The sequence below is a fragment of the Semicossyphus pulcher genome, unplaced genomic scaffold, assembly GCF_022749685.1.
Source record: "Semicossyphus pulcher isolate SPU_LCO1_2020_fin unplaced genomic scaffold, fSemPul1.0.p SCAF_24, whole genome shotgun sequence".
NCBI classification, from domain to species: Eukaryota; Metazoa; Chordata; class Actinopteri; order Labriformes; family Labridae; genus Semicossyphus; species Semicossyphus pulcher.
This window is the reverse complement of record NW_027211698.1, coordinates 7,598,296-7,619,680: the sequence shown is the minus strand read 5'-3', so window position 1 is coordinate 7,619,680 and position 21,385 is coordinate 7,598,296. Positions and strand designations below refer to the sequence as shown.

The window sequence follows — 21,385 nt, the reverse complement described above, 5'->3', positions numbered from 1 at the left end:
GGAAGGAGAGGCGGGGGGAGAGGAGGCAAAAGAAAAGCGTGAAGTCAAAGGAAACGAGGGGGGGAAAAAAAGGAGGGATATGATTCATGAGTGATTAGATAATTGGAGCTTTTGTGATTCATTCGATCTGAACGGAAAAAAGGTGAGAATGATTCAACTCTTCTACCTGTGAAATCCTCCGACATCTACGCTAACTTTTATTTACATTAGAAAACATTAAAGTCTACCTTGGCGCGGGGTTATTAGTTTGCATTATTAGATCGCAGCTACATCGTTAGTATGGCTTTGTTTGCAGAAGCGTTAATACGTTTGTTTCACAGCATATTTGTTATATTGGTAGAGTACACTCAGACACGGAACATAATGACACTTCAGGTAAACAGCAGGGGATGGAGTTTATCCCAGGTCAACGGCCAAATCAAGTCAAATATTGCACATGTGCCAAATGTTGTGAAAAACAGAATGAGGTAAGCACGAGTTGTTTTCGTATCACAGTCGTCTGCTCAGCTGTGCGCTGAAGGAATGTGTTCAATCTGTCCGTGTAAGTGTGCGTTTTCAGGTGGGGGTGAAGCCAAATGTGTGACTGTGGGGGGCGACAACCATCCCTGAGAAGGAGAGGTGACTGTGATGCAAAAAGGTCTTTGAGGACTTTGACCATTGCAACACGAGTGACGTGCGCAGCAGGTTTATCTGATGAAAGCGGGAGGCGGGCCATTTAGGGTTTAAGGGAGCTGGAGGAGGGGGCGAACACCAGCTGGTCGCGCTGGTGCAGCAGGCGGGTCGGCGAGCGAGCTCGAAGCGGCGCCAGCAGAGGGGAGGCCATGAGCGGCGATCCCTCCAGGCTCTGAGCGATGTAGTTCCTCAGTGAGTTCTTTACCTCCGCCGGCTTGCCCACGCCCACGATGATCAGCTTGCCGTCCTCGAGGCCCACCAGGACGTGGCTCTGCTCCTTCGTGACCGAGACGCAGCGCACCGGCACTCGCATGGCCATGGGCTCCGTGCTCAGAGACAGACTGCGGAGAGGGGACATTCTTAATAACATTAATCTAACAACACTGGACAGCTTTAAGCATGATACGTTTTAAAATGTTACCTGTAGAGGTCTCGGATGGAGAGGTATCCCTGCTCGCTGCCGATGACTACATACTCCCCTGAAACACACATGTCAGTCACCTGCTCCTTCAGAGGCTCACTGCAGAGGTGCTTCCCATTTACAGAGTAAAGATGTAGAGCGTTTTTATCCTGCGATAAAGAAAGAAAAAACACACAATGATGATACTCTAATTGGCCATAATATCCAGCCAGCATTGAGCAGACTGTTGATACTTTCAAAGAAACTCTGCCTAAGCCCACAAAACACGTGTAAAAAAAAAAAGTGGACCTTGAGTGTGGCTTTGCCCTCCAGGCACGTGTGGACCAGCAGGTGACCCTCCCAGGACACGGCCAGGTGGAGGATGGAGAGCGGCAGGGAGCTGTCGCACGGAGGTCGCAGGCAACGCATGTACTGACCCCGGCGCACCGTGTGGATGATCACCGTCCCGTCCTGCCGTACACAGAGTGGAAACGCACATTAATCAGCCTGTTCATCTGTTTCTGCTGGGTCTCACTTTAACTGTTAAATGTACAGAGGCTGCACTCTGGCTTACTTCAGCGGTATGAAAACAAACTGCATTTAAAATGCTCGTCTGTTGAACGGAGGGCAGATTGATCTTTTATGATGCATTCGAGGAAGTCAGGAAATCTGAACGCCGAACAGCTTTCGTGACGCAGCGTTAAGCGAATTTGTCTCAAGTTGAATTTTTTTCCTAGAATGGATTGTTAGCCGTTAGCATGCAGATGTCTGTTTGTAGAGATGAATAAGAAGCTAAATTGTCGTCAGATCACGCTGATGGGAGCCGGGCTGCTTTTGCTGATACGTGATTGTTCAACTACAAACAGAAACCAGAACACTCCCTGTACTAATAATCCACGTCCCTGCCTACACATTCTACATCCATATGTAGATCGCAATGTGCAAATCTCTTCACACGCAGGACTGTGTCTCAACCGGTTTTTCCAGCTCATAAACAAAGCATGTGACCGAATAGTTTTAAGGACACACAAGATTTAATCGGCGGAGTGGCACCACCATTTTTTTTGGCTCTCAGAGTTGAAGCTATTACAGATGACAGACAATCAGTGGTGTGTGTGTGTGTGTGTGTGCGTTTACCCGTGATCCAGACACAGCCATGTCCAGCTCTGTGCTGATGCTGACACTGACCACTTCATCCGTGTGTCCATACAACACCTGAACCGGCTTGGGGTAGAGACCGACAGGAGCTCCTCCCTGGGAAAGAGAACAACACATTTAGACTGCAGTTCATTAGGAGTCAGAACTGGTCCTTTAATTTGAGAACAATGATACAAAGAAATGATTCATGGCTCCCGAATGACTTTAGGTGGGGTTGATTTGCGGGTCGATAGCTAAAAGGGCTTTGTAAATAATCAATCACATTTGTCCTAACCTGCTGCAGAACCTGCCACACCATGCAGGTCGTGTCTCTGGAGCCGGAGATCAGGTGGATGCCGCAGTGGTCTGTTGACAAGCAGGTCACAATGTCTGCGAGAGGTGAAAAAAACAAGATTATTACAGGACACATACAGATAAAAAGTGACAAAACACTCATTGAAACATGCTCACAGGTGGCTGCATCTTCCTACTGACAGCCTTGTGCTCATCACCAGTCTAGAGAGTGAATCTTGCAGCCACCTGGTGGTCAAATGCCGACAGCAGATGCTGCCATTAAAATACATGCAGGTGCTGAGAGGTCTGAACCACTGTTTCTTATAATGGACTTTCTTCTATTGGTCTCACACTCAGGACTGTCATCATACATACATACTCGTTATATACTTCATATACTATGAGATTTTACTTACTTGTTTAATCCATATTATACTGCACTATATTATGTTATTGTTAATATTATTATATTCTAGTAGTCAATACATATATATTTATAATATACTGTACCAGACTGTACCATACAACACTATATTACATCTGTCTGTATACTGTTATACCTTCATATACTATACTGTACTTACTTGTTATCTCCATATTATACTGCATACGACATTATTATTACTGTTATTATTATCATTACAGTATGTTATATTCTAGTGCTATATACATATACAGTATATATATATTATATATTATTATAATATTCTGTCTGTATGTACTGTTATACCTTCATATACTATACTTACTATTTATTTCCATATTGTACTGCACTATATTCTATTATTATCATTACTGTTATTATTATTATTATAGTATATATTCATATTATACTATTCATACATTACCAGACTGTACCGTACAACACCATATTGCATCTCATATTCTGTCTATATACTATACTGTACTTACTATTTATCTCCATGTTATACTGCGCTACATTATTATTATTATATACTAGTATTCTATACATATATATTCATATTATACTAGGCTGTACCAGACTGTACTGTACAACCATATTACATCCAACATTCTGTCTGTCACTTACTATTTATCTCCATATTATTATTATTACAATTATTATTATTATTATAATATATTATATTCTAGCATACACTTTACATACTGTACTGTACAACACCATATTACATCTGATATTCTGTCTTTATTGATACATTACTATTACTACTGATACCACATCCTGTGTATTATATTATATTATAATATTATTGCAAGTATCCTACTTTTATTTTGCATTTTACTATTCACTTAATAATCAATATCATACATTATATACATAAACACACTGTAATATACCATAGAGGATTTAATGCCGCTTTTATATTGCACCTCATATTGTACTATATGTTATACCTCATGTCATACTGTGTTATCGCATACTTTTTAAATGCTGCTGCTATTACCCATACATGTCACTTTATCCCATAACTCTCACTTTAACTTACTCCTACTTGTAAATAGGTTGTATATACCTCTTAAACTTAGCCACACCAGGCCTGTTTCTTTCAGATGCAGACTGTTCTTCACTGATGCATAAACAGTGTGTGTGTTTACCCATGTGTCGGATGTGCTGCCCCACAGTCTTGCCCTTAACCAGCGAGGTGACCCGTAAGCTGTTGTCCCAGTGGCCGCCGCTGAAGAGCAGCTTGCCGTCGTGGGAGACGACAAACAGCCCCGCTGTGACCTCCACGCCGGGGGCGAAGGGTCCGGACAGGAAGCGCTGGGTCCTGGGAGAAGATGATGAGAGGAAGATGAGTGACGCAGGTGATAAGAAAGACTTGATGGCGATAAATGCAGTGTTGTCAGGGCAGAGGTTCTCACTTAGTGTTGGACACAGTGGGGTCCTTTATAAAGGTGAAGTAGTTGGAGATGTTCTTGTTGTAAGGCAGCCACCCATGGGTCCCAACCAGGCAGTTCTTACTAACCGTCACCTGCAGACATCAATCATTCATTGTGTCTACAATTTCTACACATTTGAAGGTCAATAGAAAACAACTCTGTAACGATGATTGTATTGATTTTGAGTGGCAGCAGCAGCAGGGCTCACCATGGTGTCGGGGCTCCCCTGGGTGATGAAGGAATGGGACTGATTCTTTGGCACCACAGCCTTAACCAGCGGCACGTTGTCACTGATGCCCTGCAGCATGACAGGAAGAGAGTTGTTATACTTTCATAAAACGTGTGCTAATAATTAGTGAGTAAATAAGGGATCAAAAGATCGAACCTCAACAAAGAAGGACTTGAGGTCGCTGAGGTGTTCGAACATGCTGAGGGGACACGAGTCCAGCTGAGCCTTCCTCTTCTCCACTTCCTCCTGAGACAGACGCACTGGGTGCGGCTCCTGCACATCACACACATAAAAAAGTCTCAATCTGATCAACTGATGCACACACTATCATTTCTTATAATAAAGTCATGCATCTGGTGTGTGCACCTTCAGTAACTGGCACGGCGTCTGTCCAAAGTTGCTGATCATGCCTTCCAGAGCTTTACGCTCCTTCTCATCGGTGATGGCGTCCAGGTCCACCGCTCCTGCAGCGACAAAGAGGGAAACATGCTGCAAATTACAAAAGGTAATGTGTTCTGGATTGTTACACTTCCATAAGCAGTCTGTATATCACTCAGTAGACTTTATGGCAGTTAATTTTGGCAGCTATTTTAGATTCATTCATAGTCTTTTTTAGTCACATTCAGTTCACTAAGCCGTATACAGGTTCAATCTGCTGTAGTGCCATCTCATTATTTATGTCCTGACGATGTTCTCCACGGGTAATACACTATAGATCCTCAGCTGAGGTTATATGGAAACTTCTAGAACGTAATGTTACGCAGTCGCACGCTTTTTGTGCGGAAGAAGCATCAAATGACGCGTAAAAAAAAAACGTCCCTTCGTTGTTCGTTATGCGCGCGTTGTTGTCAAGCTTTGGGACATCATCACCTGGGTCGGATTCAGGCCATGGAGTTTTTCCCTCCTTGGTTTCCATGACAACCCCCGTACACTCACGGTTATAAAAAAAATCACACAAAAAAACACAACAGAAACGCTGTCATGAGAATGCCACACCAACAGGCGGCGATATAACCCGGTCATGCAAAGAAGAAAATAAAATCACGGCCAATCAAAAGCCTGAAAAAAATCTATTGCCGGAAATAGTACATTGCGACGCCTCTGTTCCTCAATATAGTGGCAGGTATCTGTACATATATGTGTAAACATGTAAAAAGTCCTGTTAGCGAGGTTAGAAGCATCACTGTTTTTGTCACGTCCGTCATTTTGCAAGGAATGTCGCCTCATTTGTGTCACAGCTGCTCTGGATGTTTTACCTTCATATGTGCAGTAGTAGAAGACGTTGAGGGCCTCCACGGCTGCGGGGCCCTTCTGCTTGTAACCAAAGATCAGATCGATCCACTCATGAAGGTGGGCGGAGACGTACTCCGACTCCTGAAAACGAACGCACGCAGAGTGGTCAGAAATGTTATATTGCACAACATCTTCCGAGAATGATCCCTTAGGAGCAGCTACATTATTAGAAGTGAAGCTGCGTCTCACCAGGGCTTTGCGGTGCTTGTAGATGAAGTCTTCGGGGGATTTGGCCCATTTGGGCAAAACAACATCATTTACTCGTTCCTTGGAGATCTGCAGGCGGCCCAGATCGAAGCCTGAGTGACAGTAAGAAGACATTGCACACTGATTCTCACTGATTGAAAGTAAAGGTAGAGTTTTGTGTGCGAGGCTCAAACCTCACCATTTTGGTTCTCAAGGAATTCTGGGAAGTAGAAGAACTCGGGGATGAGCTCCTTGACGTCGTTGGGGTTGTCCATGAGGGTCTGCCACGTCGCAGGGATGGAGTGGAACTGGCGGTCGGCACAGTCGAACCTGAAGCGGAGCAGGATTGTACACATGAGCATCCAGAATAAACACTTTCTCCAGTGGGGACAGCAGAGCGGTTTACCCTTACCGTCCGCTCTGCAGCTGGATGTGCAGGGAGGTGAAGGGCTCCACTCGGATCAGGTAGTGCATCACACCGGCAGCGTTTGAGTAGTGGGTGCCGTAGTGGAACCTGTCGATGGTTCCTGTCGGGTCCTCGAAACTTTCATACCTAAAAGACACAAACAGTTATGCATTTCTATTCTTTTTTTTTACTTTTAAGTAATGATTACGGACGGATGGTACGTACTTCTCTCTAACAGCCTTGGCGTTGCGTTCGTTAAGAACCGCCACCGGCTTCGACAGATCCCTGAACACCCGAGGATCAGACAGGTCCAGCTCCTCGGAGGTGTAGTCGGCTAAAATCCAGGGAAACTGGAACACACACGCAACATGTGAGCTCATATATCAACATTAAACCTTGCTGGATTAAGTTGTACAGCGGTGTAAAGTGAGGAACCTACCACCGGATACTGAGCCAGGTTGTTGTACGTTCTGCCTGCGATCGTGTTGAGTTGCATCAAGTAGTCAAAATTGGAGATCTCTCGGTTCACCCATTTCTGCGCAGAGAACAAGTTCTTATTTTTGTCACTTTAAGATAAAACACACGCCAATGCTACATGACTTTTATGACTTCTCGGACATTCAAAATGTTGTTTTTTAGGTAGCTTTACATCAGCCCCCTCCAGGCGCCGTTTTTCTTTCCTGTCGGATCTACACTTATCGGATATGAATTGCACTTTATGAATTGCACTTTACGAATTGCACTTTACGAATTGCACTTTACGAATTGCACTTTATGTGACTCTGCGACCCCATAATGCCAAACTAGACGCCTCCACAATGTAGCTTTATCTCTCATTGAATCTGTTTGTGTACTTATCATTGAAAGCTCTGCGTCATTGTTTCCTCTTCTAACCTGAGTGAGTCCAGACGCTTTGAGGAGCTCCTGCGGCGAGCGGGTTCCATACAGGCTGAGGGATCGCAGCAGCAGCATGCGGCTGTACACCTTGTTCCTCGCCTCCTTCTTGAAGTTGAGGAAGTAATTAGTCTGGTCGATGAGGAAGATCTCCAGAGCAGAGCGGCGGAGGTTGTACCGCCGCAGGTGGACCTCTCGGATCTGAGACAGGGGCCATTTGAAGTCGTGGCCTACACCTTCAGGAAGCAGGTAGACAGTTAAAAGCATTGATCCCCATATTTTGTCACTCGTTCTCACTCTCGCTGCCACCTCACCTTCCTCTTTCTCCTGGCTGCTGTCGTAGAAGTAGATGTGTTGGGTTGTGAGCTCCAGGCGGCCGGGCACCACGTCCACAACGGTCACCAGCTCGCAGTCCTCCCACAGCACCAGCTTCTCCTTCTGGCCGGCCTCCTCTGCTTCCACTCTGCAGCACATCGACCACAAATTTGCAGCTGCAATTCCTGACTTGCTATCCAACATGTGATTGTATTCAGTGATCGTTATTTGATGACTCACTGGTTGTTGGCGGCAGCAGGGTCGTCCTCCGGCAGCTCCAGGATGTCGTCTTCCAGGTCGCTGACTTTGACCTGCTTCACAGCCTCCAGCAGCAGAGGCTCTGGGTTTACACGCTGCTGATGGACACCTGAGCAAAGCAAGGGAGACAGGAGAGGATTTTAGACTCCTCTGTTCAAAACCTTAGCTGATTTTCTTCACTAACTTTGAACGTGACAGATGCCAGGTGTTATTTTAGCGCCGGCAAAACTCCTGCTGGCTTGTTTTAATTGAAAAAGTTACATATTAAATTTACAGGGTGAACACACAGCAGGCTGCCAGACCGGTGGGAGTCTGGGCAATCAGTTTATCGCCTAATGAACTCAGGCAGGAAAGTCAGTCAAAGTCAGCGGTGACACTTTCAGAATGTCAAAGTTTAGGGACTCAACAGCTCTCGGAGAATCCCCTCAAATCAATCATATTTGCCAGGAGGTTTCAGATTCCTGTCACTGTTTCAAGCGGGGGAACAAAGGGGGAACATCCAGGAACTGGAACTGATTGTTGAACTGATGTGGACTCTTACAAGTACCTGGGTGTTCACCTGAGCAACAAACTGAACTGGACAGATCACATCAATGCACTCTACAAGAAAGGCCAGAGCAGACTCCATCTGCTAAAAACACTCCGGTCAGGTCTCAGGTCGAGACTTAACAAACTGGTTAGGAAGGCCAGCTCTGTTCTGGAGGCCCAGTGGCAATGGACGATGGCAAAGCTATCCCCTCAAAGTACAGCACACAGTAACAGCACTGGGGAGCTCCTTCAGTGACAGGCTGCGTCACCCGCGGTGTGTGAAGGAGAGATACCGCAAATCCTTCCCTTCCTGCTGCAGTCAGACGCTCCCAGTACAACATAAAAGCACACATCCTAACTGAAGATAGTAAAAAGTCTCTCACTTATGCTGTAGCTGTTTGATTATATGTGTGCTTTCTGTCGTTTCTATGTTGCTGTTAAACACCAAAAATTAGGGATAGACCGATTATCGGCCGGACCGATTATCGGCGCCGATATTCGGTATTTTGGCGCATATCGGCAATTTTTTTTTTTTTTTTTTTTTTTTAATTAATTTTTTTTTTAAATTTTTTAAAATTTTTAAAATTGAATTTTTTATTTTTTTAAAATGTTTATCCGACGGCCGATATTAGTTCATTTCTTTGCAAATGTTATTTGACTTTGTTTTATTTACTTTATAAAACTTCAGGAAGTTATTTATATATTTATTTAAATTTAAATTTTCAGTTAACTTTATAAGAGATGCTGCTGAGCCTGGGAACTCCCTGCGCTTTTTGTTTGTTTGTTTAATAAACATATGCTTAAAGGCATTTAAACAAAGTTAAGTGTTGGAGTTTGTATTATTCAAAATTTTGACGCCAATATTTTTACTGCAAATGAATATCGGCTCCAAATATCGGTTATTGGCCTCCTTGAGTACTAATAATCGGTATGGGTATCGGCCCTGAAAAAACCATATCGGTCTATCTCTTCCAAAAATGTCCCTGCTGTGGGATCAATAAAGGTTTATGTTATCTCATCGTATCTTATGGGTGCTTTCAGACCTGCTTTGGTCCTTATGAACCGGACTAACCGGAGTTAAGTGCGAACGTCCGGTTCGTTCGGACAGGTGAGAACACGCAAGTGTGGACCAAACCACTGGACCATGGTGCGCTAGAAAAGACAGGACTACTTTATAACTTTGGGATGAATTCAGAGTACACAAAAAACACAAAGCACAGTGGATCATCCTCCTCATTAGGTAAATAGAAGGGTGGGACATAAGTTCGGCTTAAAGAGGATTTTCAAAGTCAGTCCATTCTAATCTGTTTATCAAGGGCAGGCTGGATAAGTGTCACACTGAGCGCACACATCTCCCTCTTCATCTACCGAATACATCTTCTGGAGCAGGTTGATTTACTTCAATTACAGCTCAATATTTAGACCCAAATATCAAAGCGTATATTTGAAAGAGAATAAAACTGCACCACAACAAAAACCAGATTAAAGGGATCTTTCGTCTCACCGAGGTTGTCTCTCAGAGCGCTGGCTTCTCGATGAGAGTCGTAGTTGTAGTTTCTGACCAGCTTCAGCCTCATGCGCGAGAAGTTCTCTGCGCTGGACACCCGCCAGTGCATCTCATCCTGCTGCCTGTTAGAAGCAAGATATCACAGTCGATATAACGAAGTGGAGAAAAACAAGAAAGCAGCGATAAAGAGACGGTGACGTCTGTACCGTTCAGCCCACGGCCCCCTCTCGCACACCAGACCCCGGCGTGCCGCCTTCCACTGCCTGAGGGTGGCACTGTTCTGGCTGTGCTGCTGCTTCAGCATGCTGTTGTAGCGCAGGTTCTCCTGGCGGCCTCGGCGGGAGAACGGCTCCACAAACTGCTCCTGAAAGGAAAGAGGTTGTGTGAGTGAAAGTTTGGACTCAAACAGGACGGAAGTGGAGGGAAAGATGCGTCTATTACTGATACCTGGAAGCGGATCTTGCTCTCCCCTCTCTCCCTCTCTCTCTTGTGCAGGCTGACCATGAAAGCCTCGTAGCACTCCTTCCAGTAGAGCGCCATGGTCTCGTGGCCCTGGCTGAATGTTTCGATTTCATACTGCTTCATGTACGGAATAATCTGAAGATAAAAGGAAGTAAACACTTATTTTTTTTAAGGTTGCATGATTTAAAAGAACGAATTTTAATTGCTGAATCTCATCTCGTACATATTTGTCGAGGTAGACGCGCCACTCGGGCGAGTTGCAGTACAGCTGGAAGTCCTCGAAGAAGGACGGGCTGCCGTTGGTGTCGGGGAGCTGGGGGAGGTGCAGCTCCATGTAGAGGAGGCGGTGGACTTTGGAGAGCAGCGTTCGCAGCAGAGGAACCAGGAAGGAGTACGTCTCCTCGGTTTGCTCCTGGATGGAGCGCCGTAAAATGCCCTCAACCTTGCCTAGCAGGTAGCAGGCTTCATCCTGGCTGGACACCTCTTTGGTCTGGAGGATGCCGTTGAGCTTTGCAGTAGCCATCGCACACACCTGCGACAGAAAGGACTTAATGTTGTGCTTTCTTTTTAACATAAAAAGCAGAAATTGATGGGATAAAAAGCTCACCTCAGGGTCCTCCTGAGCCATGAAGCCGAGCAGCAGCCTCAGCCCGACTTGTGAGAGCTGGAACCACTGCGTGCCGGATGTGTACCACACCATGAGGCTGTCCATCAGCGTCACGGTCTCCTCCAGCACCTTCTCCGTCCACAGAGCCGGGTTGACGAGGCCCTCCGCCTGCAGGAAGTCCTGCACCATGTGAAGCAGCCGCACTGCGTTCTCCGTGTGCTGAGGCAACGTGGCGGCCGACGCCTCGCGGTTATCGCTCACGGCCCACTCCAACATCCGCTCCATTAGACTGGAATAAAAAAGAGAGAGTCATTCAACCTCTTCCAGCTCCTATGTCGTTTCCTAGGAGAGGAAAAAGAGAGCTAACCTGAGTTTGATTTGGTCGACAGGAAGGAGCAGCTCGTTGGCCGTTCCCAGTTTGGTGAGAGCGGAGAAGACCTGGCCGCGCTCCAGCCACGCCGAATCGTCGGATCCTTCCACGCCGCGCCACATCACACACAGGATGATCTCCTGCAGCATGTTGCAAAGCTCCTCCTCCGCACGCTAGGGGGCGACACCGCACCAAAGAAGGGAAAGCAGATCATCAGGAGGAGGTTCATGACAGTCATGTTATCTCCTATATGTGTGGATACTCTTCCTTAAGTCAGACTTTAATGCATTCTAATACGCCTTATGAAAGCCAAAGTTTAAGTTGAATCCCTCCCCTCTAATCCTAAAAGCTTCGTCACATCCGCCAGCTAGTGCTTGTAAAATGAAACATCTGACAGCCTCCTGCGAGGAGGAGGCAGGCTGTCTCTCGTCTACCTCTGCCCTCCAGTCACACTGAAATGACAAAAAAACAGAGCCCATTAGATGACAGTGAAGGCAGCGCAGGGCTCCCAGAGGGCGGCTGTGACATTTCACCCACTGAGTCGGAAGCACTTATATGATATGGGATAAAAACACCAGGAGGTTTATTATCAGCTGCTTACTGCTGCAGGTGAAGCTGTTTTTACAGCTTTGGTAAGGTGAACAGTAAATGGATCCTCTGTCACCCACGCCTGCATGCACACCATAAAAACCTGGGTGTCTTATTTTCTCAAGCTAATCAGCAATACAACAGAGCTCATAGTTGTGGCACTCAAGGCACTGCTCCTCGTCCGTGTGGACGGCCACCTCTAAAACATTTCCAGACTCCGATCATCACTACCTGACAGGCAGAGATCCTCCACCTTCACTCGCTCCCGCTTAGGTCCCACCTTTCTGACTTCCTCCACCCCTGCACCCCATCCTGGAATCTGCAGTCCTCAGACACAGGCCTGCTCGCCGTTCCCCACAGTGTGCAGAACCTTGTGAGACCCTTCCCTCTGCATCTGTTCTGTTGTTTTGCTTTGCACGGGACGTTTACAGGAGGGGGCGCTGTTGTGGTTCCCTGAGCCAATCACAGCGTACAGGTGAGAGTGGGAGTGGTTCAAATTAGCAACTGGGCCCAATCAGAGCGGCGAACGTGGCGAAAGAGCGACGCAGAGTTGGCCTTCTTTCTGTTGGACAGGTAGGTGCCTCAGGACAAGCTAACCGGCAGTTAGCACGCTAGCGCAACGGTAACCGTGATGCTGTCGGGGGTTTGGCGTGTTCTCGCACGAGAGAGTGAGAGTGAGCTTCTGGTGATGAAAGACCCCAGGGAGGAGGGGCCCTGTTTTGCAAGAAAAAACTCCTACTTATTATATCTTTAAGGAATTACGCAAAAGTATGTAACTACTGGGAAAAAAATCTCCCTCCCTGCAGTTTTCCAAAGTACCCCGGGGTAACAAGTAGCCCCATTTGAGAAACACTGCATTAGAGCACCAAATGTGCAGCTAAAAATAGCATTTTATTTCTGTTTGAGTAATGCTGAAGAGGCTTTTTTTAGCCTTTGATGCCTTAACTGAGAGAGAGAGGATAGTGGATAGTGTCTAAACCGGCGGCCCTATTTCCCATCTCACCTCCGCATTGTTGAAGGACTCCCCCAGCGAGATGTTGTCACTAAAGAGGAAGCTGTCTTCAGTCAGGGAGGAAGACGCGTCTCGATCCCCAGAGCCTCCTGGGAAAGGCTTAGAGGTCTCCAGCGGCGACGGCGTGCTGGGCATGCTGCCCGGCGTTTGGCTGCCGCTCTCCGCTCCCTCGTACGCCTGCAGATGGGACAGATCCAGCGTCAACCCCCCGGACTTCCCCACCACCCAGGGCTTGACGTGCAGCTGCGGCTCGGCGGAGGCGGACGAAGACGGCGTGTCCAGCAGCGAGATGACGTCCCCGTTCTCCAGGCTGTCCACGGAGCGGGTGTCGCCTATGCTGAGCCGGTCGTCCTCCAGCCGGTCCAGGCGGCCCGCGCTGCTCGCTCGCCCTCGCCTCTCCAGCGGCAGCTCCAGGCGGTTGGTGCCGCTGCTGCTTGGCCGGTTCAGGTCCAGGCTGCATGCGCTGACGGTGTCGGCGCTACGCAGCGGTAAGGAGCCTTCACCCCGCAGGTACAGGCGCATCAAAGTGTCCTGCCAACACTGCTGCCTGGAAATCTGGACGGCGGCGTCCTGTTGGGATTGCAGCAGCTGGCACACCTGGAGACAGAGGAGGAAGGAGATTAAAGCTTAATGACACCTGCAGGAAGCAGCAGAGGGAGAGGATAGGATTTTTGTTAGTTGATATAATTAGAGTGCAATAAAGTGCAGGTGTTCCCCTCACCCTCTTGCAGACGATGAGGCGCACGCTCGGTCCGGCCCGGTGAGTCAGCTGGACCAGGGACATGAGGTCTTTGTAGTTCACCACGTGATCTGGAGACACACAGACACAATTTGCATTTATTCATCAGCTTTATGGCATTGATTGGCGCTTCAATGCGCTAATGCGATCGTCTGTTTTGCTCTCTGGGGAGCAATTCTGTCCGCTGCCTCTGACAAAAAGCCTCAGCTGCATTGATCTGCACAAAGTATTAGAGATTTTTTCAGCCTTCAAATAAAATGTGGCGTCTATATGAGGTTATTTACGGAGTTCAATGAAAGTAAATCCACACTGCTTCTCTGTTAAACAACAGATATAATGAGTAGTGGCTAAACCCTCCTTGAGGATGCACGTGTGAGTGCACAGGCTGTAATGTATGACAGATTTATAGTAGAGCGAGCAGTGATACTGTAAAGAAAAGCGCACCTGTGTGGAGGACCTGGTTGAGGAGACAGCGGATCAGGGTTGGAGTGATGTGAAGTTCGGAGAAGAGCAGCGACAAGCCGGAGTAGCCCGCCTCCCTCAGCCGCAAGCGCTGCTTATTCCTCTCATAGACGCGATCGCAGCGCAGCATACGTTCAAACAGCTGCACAGAAGGCGAGAGAGAGAAGGCATTATATAACCAACTGTATGATTCATTTCACATTTAAAGGAATAAACTTCTGAGGAATAAAATGGCCAGCATGTTCGGTCAGGTGTGGTTGGTGGAACCCACCTTGAAGACGAGCTCTCGGAGGCGGTCCGAGTGCTTGTTGTTGAGCAGCAGGGCGTAGCAGGAGTCGGCCGCCCCGGGCTCGAAGAGGAGGAGGAAGATTTGGTCCCTGGCCGGGCTGCTCTGAAGAAGGCTGAGTAACAACTCCAGCAGCCCACACAACTGCAACACACAGAATCACATAAGCATTTAGTGACTTTTACATCGTCGTGGTCGAGAAGAAATCATTAGCCTTACGATGGGAGTTGGGTGGATAGGGTGTCGCTGGAAAAGGACACACTGATCATGCTGCACTTTGTGTTTTTTCAGCTGCTTGAACAAGTTAGTTGTGTTGCTTTGCGGCGCAGGTTTCATGCACTCTTTGCGTATTATTTTTTCTTGCTTTACATCACTTTCTCTAAACCCGAAACACCTCCAAACAACCGATGACGAGCCATTTCGGGGGGGCCAAATCAACAAAGAGGCACTCTTTTTTTTCCAGCAGCTGCTGTAACCACGACAGCCACATTCGGCTGCAAAGTCACCAGCTAACATGGTCACTCGTTGAACTGAAACACCGGTCTGTTGTTTTACGCTTCCACTCTTAACTGCTGCTGCAAGGTGGGTGCTCTTACAACATGGCAGCTCTTCCAAAGTGAAGCCAAAAGCTCTGATCGCCCGAGTTTAGGAGGCGCTTGATTTGATACGCAGCAGAGTTTTCGACGGGTGGAGCATTTTAAACACCAGTATTGTTGTCAATCATCGAGTGGAACCCAAAATCATGATTGGCATTTTTCATTGATTAAGTTGAAGACCGTCCAGCTTGATGAATGGGTAAATATGAGCAGAGAGACAGCAGATGCAGGAGGACTACATTGACCAGATGCTCATCAAGTGTGATGTAAGCGTCCACATATAGCGCGGCCGTGTAAGAGGATATTCAAAGCGACAGACAAAATGAAAAACGAGACAGGGCTAAAAGAGGCAGAGAGGAGGTGTGACAAGAAGAGGAAATGGGTTTCACAAAATAGCTGACAGATACAGAGTCCTGTGAAAACCAGCGATGTGTTGGACTGTTACATTCACAGAGGGAAAACAGTCGGGAAATTAAGTGGTTCGTTTCCGCCGAGGGGCGCTGATAGATGCTTACAGAGAGGAAAATGTTTAACAATAATGCAGAGAGGCTGCCAGGTGGGAAACGAGCCGACGGCTTCCTGCACAGGCATCTCAGAGGGAAGCAAAGGTCATCTTATTACACAGTGAAATCCTCGAATGGCAAGAGAGGTTGGCAAAGGAGTTTCACGATATATATGGGTCATCTGGCAGGAATGTGCTCATTATAACGCGACCTACTCCAAATCTTTTGGCTGTTGCTCGACACGCCTCTGTCTTTATTCTCCAGCTGCTGATAACAAGGCTGAGAGTAAATTCACCTTTTGTTCTTAATGAATGTTTTGCTCTTTTGATCTGACTTTAGGAGTTTTCTGTTGCTTGCTAGTGACAATATTATTAGAGTAACAAGATAACCTTTGATATTCATTTCAATTTTTTTCATTACTAATTTAATCGCTGATAATAGTTGGTTACATCATCGCACGTGTTTTTCATCCTGTGTTCGTTTTCTGGAGTTTGCTGAGGAGTGAGCCATCTCGCGTCCTTACTATCTCTGCTGAGAGTTGCGCATGCAAAACAGCGACCGGGAAGCGACAGCTAGACAAACATAGCAACATGGCGGCAACTGATGCACCATCGCTTCTTGAAACTTCTAAAGTCTGAGAGCATTTCAGCCTCAACTGCAAAGAAAAGGATCGCCTGCAAGACTTGTAAAGTGGACTTTGCTTTTGCACGTCGCTAATGTGCGGGCATTTGAAGAAAAGGCATGTGGATGATGCAGACCCTCCAAGATAAGATGATTAGCTTCTCATCGAGCAAAGGTTCTCTACAGATGGAGCTGAAAGAACCTGACACATCCCTCTTTTAAACATCAATTGTGACATTTAACTCAAGAGTCCCTCGCCTCAACATTTCATCTTTTTCTCTCCTTCACATCTTCTTCCTCCTTTTATTTATCTTTTTTATCAGTAGGAACAAAATCAGCAGCAGAGTTTATTAAAAGATGAAGTTGGAGATGATGTTCTCTCAGACAAATTAAAAATTAACCCGATGTAAAAACAAATTCAGGCGTTGCTGAGAAATCATGTTTGCTAGAATGGGATGGACATGAGGTCATGTTGACCTTGACCTTTGACCACTAAAATATAATCAGTTCAGACCATAGGCTGTATAACAAGATGGACGACATGACAGCTCCCTAAAAGTGAAGCCAAACCCTCTCTATCGCCCCCCTGCTGACTGGCTGCAGTATAGGTCATAAAGCCCGCCTCCTCCATGTTAACAGATGGGACATGAGTCAAACTATAAAATCAAAATACATGCCAAATAAATTTTTCTCAAACATGGCTTCTGTCATTATAGTTATAATGTTTTTCTGACAAGTTTAGTTTCAATTGGTTATTTGATGCTGTAAAAATGATGATTGACAGCTCTGTTGACAAATCCGGCTCCTGCAGCCGATCTGTTCCTGATTAGCAGAGTAGAGGAGGAACGGCGAGAGGAGACGTAACTAAAACAATCACTACGGTCATTGAAGTTTCCACATCTGTGAACGTCTGCTTTTGGGTAAAAAAAATGCCATCACTTCCTTAATTTACCCTGTAAGACATGTGTGTGAAATAGTGGGATAAAAAGCGTATGAATTCTTAAATTAGGGCCAAAACGATCGTTGAGTGACCTTGATCTATGACCTTTAACCCATGATATCTAATCAGTTTATGAAGCTAATTCCTCCAGGTGTTTCTGAGGCATCACCTGTATAAGATTGGGACGGCCTTGTGGACGTACAAAAGGATGGACAACCCTGAAATCATAAAGACTCTGGTCTTGCTGTCGACAGTGCAAGGCTTCTAAGTGCATTCTATAATATCTGACTCCACCCCCTTACCTGCTCCTCATCCCCGATGGCAGCGACGTATCCCAGAATGCTGTGCATCTCGTCCTGTGACATCCCCTTGCTGATGTAGTACTTAATAAGGCCGCAGAGTGACGCTCGGATGGTTCGAACGTCGTCCTCACTGAGGTCGCCCTCTTTATTGCTGTTCTTCCTACAGAGTACAGAGCAGGAGACGATGATGTGAAGGGAAAGAGAGACTAAATGTTTTTTAAGAACTTGGGAAATTATGATCTCACCCGTAATAAAGGCGTACGGTGTCCAAAAGGAACTGAACCCCGTATTTTTTTCTGAACTGCTTCCTGTTGTCTTTGATGACAGTGGACATGTACTGGATATGACCTGAAGAAGAAGAAACAAGTTTTAACCAACTCATCGAACTAGGAGAAACACACGCACACTTTTTGCCACACATAAAGGTCTAACCTATGCGTAGAGGGAAGTCGCCTTTGTTCCAGATGTTGAAGTTGAACAGCAGATGCGTGTGGAGCTGCTGCAGCAGAGCCTGGTTCTTCTCGTACGTCACCTGCTCGATCAGAAGCTGCATGGCGACCAGCACGCTGACGTCTACGTGGCCTGCTGGCAGCTAAACACACACAAAGCAATAGAGAGAGATATTAAAACAGTGATTGAATATGTATATGTAGGTGTTATGTTTCCCTCTGTTCAGGCTTGTTAGCAAACAAGTAAACAGCTGTGTCTGAAAGCATAATTGGTCTCAACAAAACAGATAAGAAAGATGGAATGGGGAAACACATTAGTGGTTTAATTGGACATTCACCATTTACAGGGTGCGGTTACTTTCCCCGCAGCAACAATCGCCACATCTATGATGTTTTCTTTTATCTGCGTCTCTGCGGAGGCTTTTATTTTCCCATAGTGTAAATAGCTGAATCGGAGGTATTTCCAACCCCCCCATATAAAGAAAATAAATAGTGATTTGCATGCACCGGGCTAAAGGCTGAAGAAAAAGAATGAGGAATGAAACAGGGAGACACAAAAGAAAACACAAGAACCAGACATAAAGCAGTCTGAGGTGTGTTGTTTTCACTGGAGGTGATCCAGCAGCATCCATGTGAGTCTTATACAGTAAGCGCAATGCAATAAAGGCTGGAAATAGACTTTAATAATACATTTAAAGGGGGGTATTATGCTAATTTCAAGCTTCATATGTCACTCTGTAGCACCTGTGGAGTAGCTTAGCATCATTTACAGTTAAAAAAACACCTAATTTTTCTCACACCGGTGCTCTGTGCAGGCCCTCGCACAGCCTCTGCCTTAAACGACTCAAGTCAGCTCTGTCCCTTTAAGAAACCCCGCCCCCTACAAGTCCGCTTTCTCCTGATTGGTCAGGTCTTGTGCAGTGTGAAGAAAAAAACTGCGTGAAACCTGGCGTTCGCAGCAGCCTGCAGACTGAGCCGAGAAGCCTGGAGATTATTCCGACATACTTTTACCTACAGATTTGAAACTCCACCCACGTTTAGTCTGGACATCCAACACTGTAACATTATGTATGTCTTTAAATGTGAACCAGCATAATACCCCCTCTTTAAAGTGAGTACCAAACTAATCCCGTTTAAATAGGGAGAGATACAAAAGAGGCTTATGTCCTTTTTGCATGGATTAATATTATGTTGCGATGTGTATAATTAATGCATTTTGTAATATGCACTTCAATATAACCCCCCTCACACACACATTTTTAATTTCCTATTTTTAACTTGTTTAATCCATTTACATGCAACTTGATTTAGTACGGGAAGTGCTCTGGTTTCCGTTTGTGGTACGTTTGTAGTCCGAGTAGAATTGACCAATCACGTATCAGCAGGCTGCGGCGTATGCAGGAAAAACAGTCTGTAACACCTGTCGACAATTTATCTTATTTCGGCTAGTTCAGCTAACAATCCGGTATAGATGAAAAATTCAACTTGAGACTAATTCCCTTGAAGCTGAGTCATGAAAGCCATTGAGCGTTTAGATTTCCCGCCTTCCAATAATGCATCAGAAATGATCGTTCAACAAACGAGCATTTTAAAAGTCTTTTTTTTTTCTTCTCCTCCTGAGGACAGACCTGACAAAGCTTCATTTTTACTTCTTACTAATCTGCATCCTGATTTCGGCAAACTTAAGTCCCGTTGATTAAAGTGAATTAAAGCTGCTAACTGGACTGTAAACAATGCAGCGCACGGAAAAGGAAGTCTTGACTGGAAGTCCTTATCGCTAGCGGCTGGCTAAACCGGACATGCCCAGACATGTTCAGCGTTGCTCCCGGAGGCTATATCGACTATAGCCGAGCCAAAACTGCTTCCTGCTAACATATTTTAACAAATGAAAGTCACGGAAGTAGGGTGACATCTTGTCATCACTTCAATATCCAAATAATGAAAATGTTAATATTTAACTTATGCAAAATAAGGATCAAACACAGACCTTCTGCAGCAGAGCTCCCAGTGTCGCGACACCGTGCGAGTGGAGCAGATTCTCCTGGTTGATCAGGTGTCTCTGCAGGAAATGCTTCAGCACCAACAGGAAGGTGGCCACCAGATTCTTCTCCAGGCGTGCCTCTGCAACACAAAAATAACACGTTTGTTTCACAGTTAAATTGAAAGCAAGGGAAAATGAGAGAAAATTACAGACCTGAAGCCCTGTTGGACGGGAGAATGACCCAGTCTCCGTCGGCCGGCGTCGTCACATCAGGGGTGATGAAATCCGAGCCCGCCGCAGGATCGCTGGCCTGTTGATCAGGGGTCACCAGAGCCAACTGCTCCAGTACAGGGATGAGCACTGGCAGGCCGCCCACACAGTTGATCATATCCTGCAACGGATACAACACATATTCAGATATACAGGCGTGCAACTTAAGCTGCTCTATGACAGCAAAAGGTGGACATTCCTCCCACCTTGATGTCCCAGTTGACGACTTTATTCCCTGTCAGGCGTCCGTGCAGCATGTTTGGGGACAGATCTAGACAGATGGGGTTCCTACACGCCTGATGACAAAAAGAACAAAGAATGTAACTATTGGACGTCCTCATCATCGGCCCCAAATCACCCGACTTCTCCCTGTGTGCGAGCGTGTGGCTGATGTTAAAGCTATAAGGAGGGATGAAACTACAGTGATCCAATCACCTTTGGCGAGTAGTGCAGCAGCATTTTGGTTGAAAAGTCGCCGAGTTCTGACTCCTGGGCTTTGAATGGGGAGATACAGTTTGGACCTGCGTACAAGACGGAGCAAGAAAGACTTTTAGTCATCATTACTTGTGACAAACACAATGCCTCACATCCCCCCTCCTCTTACCAGCGCTACAGATGGCTTTCATGTGGTTGGGCTGCAGCGGTTCATGGAAGACCATGACGCTCCCCAGCTGGCCCTGCAAGGAGGTCGGGCTTCCCCACTCGCTGTCCTGCGTCCCTGCAGAGATGAGCTTAGTCACAGACTCCGGTTTCCCCCCCAGCAGGCCTCCCCAGGTCTGTGGCGACAGGATGCCTCCTAATGAGGAGCGAGTGGTTGGTGTGGTGGCGGAGGAGAAGGGAGGGTCTGGGATCTGGGAGGGCGGGGGAGTGGTGGTTCGGTGGCCCGCTGAGCCGATGCAACAGGAAGTGAACGGCTGTGGGGGAAGAGGTTGTTTGACCAAGTTGCAAAGAATTTGGTGACTTTTCATAAACATCTGTCAAAGTGCAGGTCTCACCTCAGTCATGGTGGGATACTTGAGGGGGGCAGACAGTTTCTGCTGTCCATCCACATATATGTACACGAGGCTCTGTCCAAATGGCCTCTTCCCTGGTACGTGCACCACACCGATGCTGTGCTGTAAGCAGAAATTCAGACAGTCCCTTTAATCCTTTGTATTTCTGTCTTTAATTAGTCTACAAGACATTTGATTAAAAGGTGCAAATCTCTTAAATATA

General features: G+C 46.4%; 1 protein-coding gene across 5 annotated transcripts in view; it reads right to left on the bottom strand.

Annotated features, from left to right (window-relative positions):
• Positions 1-21,385, bottom strand: part of nbeal1 (neurobeachin-like 1) — a 50,777-nt gene that overhangs the window by 2,849 nt on the left and 26,543 nt on the right. For 2 of the 5 annotated variants that reach the window (XM_069675030.1, XM_069675031.1), the window contains 38 exons: positions 21,166-21,285; positions 20,775-21,084; positions 20,606-20,691; positions 20,377-20,466; positions 20,114-20,291; positions 19,907-20,040; positions 17,903-18,062; positions 17,716-17,818; positions 17,471-17,630; positions 14,494-14,652; positions 14,205-14,364; positions 13,743-13,831; positions 13,013-13,618; positions 11,419-11,594; positions 11,052-11,340; positions 10,668-10,976; positions 10,430-10,579; positions 10,189-10,346; positions 9,980-10,104; positions 7,930-8,056; positions 7,689-7,837; positions 7,375-7,610; positions 6,920-7,015; positions 6,706-6,830; positions 6,487-6,627; positions 6,274-6,404; positions 6,078-6,187; positions 5,852-5,969; positions 4,962-5,059; positions 4,752-4,868; positions 4,575-4,664; positions 4,349-4,458; positions 4,082-4,254; positions 2,505-2,599; positions 2,210-2,326; positions 1,382-1,543; positions 1,094-1,242; positions 878-1,013 (listed from right to left, as the gene is read on the bottom strand). In XM_069675030.1, the coding sequence (XP_069531131.1) occupies positions 878-1,013; positions 1,094-1,242; positions 1,382-1,543; positions 2,210-2,326; positions 2,505-2,599; positions 4,082-4,254; positions 4,349-4,458; positions 4,575-4,664; positions 4,752-4,868; positions 4,962-5,059; positions 5,852-5,969; positions 6,078-6,187; positions 6,274-6,404; positions 6,487-6,627; positions 6,706-6,830; positions 6,920-7,015; positions 7,375-7,610; positions 7,689-7,837; positions 7,930-8,056; positions 9,980-10,104; positions 10,189-10,346; positions 10,430-10,579; positions 10,668-10,976; positions 11,052-11,340; positions 11,419-11,594; positions 13,013-13,618; positions 13,743-13,831; positions 14,205-14,364; positions 14,494-14,652; positions 17,471-17,630; positions 17,716-17,818; positions 17,903-18,062; positions 19,907-20,040; positions 20,114-20,291; positions 20,377-20,466; positions 20,606-20,691; positions 20,775-21,084; positions 21,166-21,285 (6,042 nt within the window). Of the gene's footprint in view, positions 1-107; positions 1,014-1,093; positions 1,243-1,381; positions 1,544-2,209; positions 2,327-2,504; positions 2,600-4,081; positions 4,255-4,348; positions 4,459-4,574; positions 4,665-4,751; positions 4,869-4,961; positions 5,060-5,851; positions 5,970-6,077; positions 6,188-6,273; positions 6,405-6,486; positions 6,628-6,705; positions 6,831-6,919; positions 7,016-7,374; positions 7,838-7,929; positions 8,057-9,979; positions 10,105-10,188; positions 10,347-10,429; positions 10,580-10,667; positions 10,977-11,051; positions 11,341-11,418; positions 11,595-13,012; positions 13,619-13,742; positions 13,832-14,204; positions 14,365-14,493; positions 14,653-17,470; positions 17,631-17,715; positions 17,819-17,902; positions 18,063-19,906; positions 20,041-20,113; positions 20,292-20,376; positions 20,467-20,605; positions 20,692-20,774; positions 21,085-21,165; positions 21,286-21,385 lie in introns of those variants that run through there. The other 3 variants (XM_069675028.1, XM_069675029.1, XM_069675027.1) reach the window with 2 other exon arrangements.